The 3,598-nt window shown below is 37.7% G+C and overlaps 1 protein-coding gene across 1 annotated transcript; it reads right to left on the bottom strand.

Moving 5' to 3' along the window:
- Positions 1 to 1,128: 1,128 nt before the first annotated feature.
- On the bottom strand, positions 1,129 to 2,599 carry LOC126798718 (probable CCR4-associated factor 1 homolog 6). The gene is made up of 2 exons (XM_050525758.1): positions 2,362 to 2,599; positions 1,129 to 2,237 (listed from the first exon to the last, which is right to left on the bottom strand). The coding sequence occupies exon 2, from the start codon at positions 2,073 to 2,075 to the stop codon at positions 1,251 to 1,253; it is 825 nt and encodes a 274-aa protein (XP_050381715.1). The 5' UTR covers positions 2,076 to 2,237; positions 2,362 to 2,599; the 3' UTR covers positions 1,129 to 1,250.
- Between the last annotated feature and the right edge of the window lie 999 nt (positions 2,600 to 3,598).

The following is a 3,598-nucleotide window of genomic DNA, read 5'->3' as shown; positions in this document are numbered from 1 at the left end:
ATAAAAATCTGGAAATATCATTTGAATTGGTTTTCTCAAATATTCATCTCCAAATACATCAATAACAGCCTGGACAAACCTTTTAAGAGCTTCAATTGCAGTGTTATCGCCAATTTTGCAATAATCATCCACAACATATGCCTCAATTCCAAGAGAAAGCATCCGCATCGCAGCGGTCGCCTTTTGCAAAGTTGATAATCCAAGACACCCAGCTAAATCTCGTTTTTGAACAAAATAGGAGTCACAAGCTTTCACCCTTTCAAGAATTCGAAGAAAAAGAGGACAATGCATTCGAAATCTTCTCCGGAATTTTACGGGCCCATGAATTGGATTTTCAGCGAAAAACTCCTGGTAAATTGTCTGATGGCCTTGAGATTGTAGCCTAAGTGTAAAAATCCGACCAGGAATTGAACCTCGGCGTCTTCTCCTTCCATTCACTAATTTTCCTTGCAGAGAAATCATTTGCAGATGTAATTCTTCATCTGATGAAGAATTGGCAAGAGCCCAAAATTCCTCATTCGTGGCATCAGAGGAAGAATCTGATAAATTAAAATCCATATCCAACACACTAATGGAATGAAAAACGAGTATGGTAGAAGAAAATGTTCTGGATCGAATATGGAAATTGTGATGGTATATGGAGAGAGAGAGAGACGAAAAGAGTTGAGGAAGAATAAACAATAAAAAAAGGCATTCACATGTTCTAGGTGCCAAATTTGACATCCCTCACTGAGATGTTAAATACATGTGTAATTAGCAGTTGAGTTGGAGTTCATTTTGCGCTGCCTTTTAGAGCTATTGGGCCTCTAGGTGGAAAATAGCATCTCCGATCTAAAACCTCTTCACTAGAAAAAGTAACAAACAGAAACAATTATTAAACGCTTACTGGAGAACCCAAAAAGTTTAAATACGCCCTCTTTTATCAAAAGCCCTAAATATAAATATCTTCATATGCGTATATGCAGCTAAAAAGCAGCTGTAGAACATGTCAAGATCTTACCTTTTTAGTCTCAAACGTTGCTTCCAAGTTGTACATGAAACTTCTGAACAATGACCTGAATCATATTAGAATGTAACCGAATACATAACGCAGCAAGTTCAAAAACTGCAGGTAATAGTGTTATCATTAAAAAATATATTGTATTCATCAATTAACTTGCTGCCAGAAAAAGTACATGAAGATTTCATGCACAGACATACAGTTATGTAACAGGCTTCTAAAATTTTCTTCGTTTCCTACTATCTCTTGTTTAATGAGTGCTCTGTCCATTCTCAACACCTAAACCATACAAGACACCAGCATACTTCTCCAAAGAACCACTAAAGAAACTCTCTTTCAATTTTCTGAATGCACAAGATGTGAGCAAACTATCAGATCCTGCCTGGTGACAAATGCCAATCCTCTCCACTTCCAACAACTCGGCGAGCTTGTTCAGTCCACCATGTAGGCTATTGCAAAACTTCATCAAATGCTTGATATCATATATCGTTGGAAAGTAAGTACTGATCAAGTTAAAGAACCCCACTTGCGTATCAGGCAAATTCTGGCAAGTCAAAACCTTAAGCAAGTAGCCAAAATCATACCCGCTGTGGAAAGTAACCCAATGCACGTTATCATTCAACACAATCCCCGACGACATCAACAGCTCCCCAAACAGCTTTGCATCAATACCCTTCTCAATGTTCTTCTTGAAATCAATGCCGCTCTGGCGCAACAGCTCGATCGAATCATTAGCAAAAACATCCTCATTCAGATCAAACTCTCGGAAATTAAACTGCCAAATGCACCGCTGGTCAGTCCCACAGGTCGGCAGATTACCTTCCTCGTCCGAAAACGTAAGTCCCAGCTGAATCAACTTGAGCAAATCCACATTGTCCTTCAATGTCTGGTAATGGTAGTCATAGCTGTTCTTGAAGTTGCCTACAGGACGAAGAACTATGCCGGGGAACTCGGTGTCCATGGCAACATAAGGATAGTCGTCCACAATCTTACGTATCAATTCAAATTCCTCCTCAAGATTGTCGTTCCACACCTCCCGGATTAGGATCGAGTCGCTTTTCCGTAAGAGAGGCATCCCAAAATCCACAAACAACTTACAATTGAGAAAAACAGGGGAAGGAAGAAAGATTCTTTTGATGACCTGGGGGAGTCACCAATTCAATCCAACAACTATTCTCACATTTAAAGCAATCGAGAGGAATCCACCCGATCCGTGTATCAATCCAAATCAAATATTCTACATCAATAAAAAAACATAAAAATCATCACAATGATATATACATGGGTGATCATATATTCATATACGACCTGAAAAATTGAAATATATAAAAAGGTGTAATTGAGAGGAAAATGAGACCAACCTCGAATAAGGGGAAGATTAATCAGAGATTATAAGATGAGAAACTGCAGATTCAAGGGAGAAATTTTGTGTCTTGTCGGCAAAGACGAATGGAATATAAGATGAAGTTTCTGAGGTCAAAACTGGCGGTTTGATTGATTCTTGAGATTGGTTTTTCTAACTGATTTTCGTGTTTCTTTTTTTCCTTGTTGGTTTGTTCTTGCTCTCATGAACGAGAGGCAGAGAATGAGAAACAAAGAACAAACAGAGAGATGGTGAGAGACAAAATGATAACATAAACTATACGCACGAAGCTTCAGAAAAACAAGGACTCAATTACATGAAACTCTGTGGGAATCGGTCGGATTTTACCGGTCATTTGTGAGTTCGCGCGTGCCAAAAGTGTTTCCTTGTAATCGTTTCTTATAATTATAAGCTATGGAGTCCAAGGAATAATATCATAGTAGTGTAACAAGATCCTTATCTTTGGTTTGACCCGCGACTTTTTTATACTATAATTCTGATCAAACTGTTTAACTAATTCCCGAAACCCCATAATCCTACCACCAAAGTGATCCTTGATATATGAATAACCCATAAGTTGTTAAATACATACTACTTACATAGCATGGAAACGATTAATATTGGTATAACATATAAAGTGGATAGCAAGCGAGGTGTATTTCCTCTACTTGCAACATTTTTCTTTGCTTCTTGATGAATTTTTCGATTTGCCTCCTGGCATAAAAGCAACAATATCGATATAACATATAAAGTTGATATCGATATTAATTGCATGATATTCTTGGTCATGTCATTGATCGATGTTTTGCTTCCAGTGCATCATCGAATTTGGATGGTAAGACCTCACACTAAAGCTGGGTGAGAAACCTTTTTTTTTTTTTTGGTAATGTCTGATGAACTAGATTAACTGATGAGCCACTCCCAATAGATCGAGGCTTTGATTTCCCGTCAACTAATTGATGAGCCACATTTCAAATTTATTGCCAAATTACTATATATGCCCAAATAGTAATTAATCTGATTAATTTAAGTGATAAAATATATTAGGTCAGGAAAATTGAGTATGAAGATTGAGAATCACCAAGAAGCAACAGCTAGCTAGCTAGCCATCATGCAATTTGATTCATGCATGATGCATACAATAGATTACTAAACACAATTTATTTCCAATCATGAACGATCGTTCACTTGATGTAAAGCGCACTTGACGAGCAAGTCGTGCTACTAGCACGAAC

This window comes from Argentina anserina, chromosome 6 (assembly GCF_933775445.1).
Source record: "Argentina anserina chromosome 6, drPotAnse1.1, whole genome shotgun sequence".
NCBI classification, from domain to species: Eukaryota; Viridiplantae; Streptophyta; class Magnoliopsida; order Rosales; family Rosaceae; genus Argentina; species Argentina anserina.
Note: the sequence above shows the minus strand (reverse complement) of the source record. Positions and strands in the feature narration are given on the sequence as shown.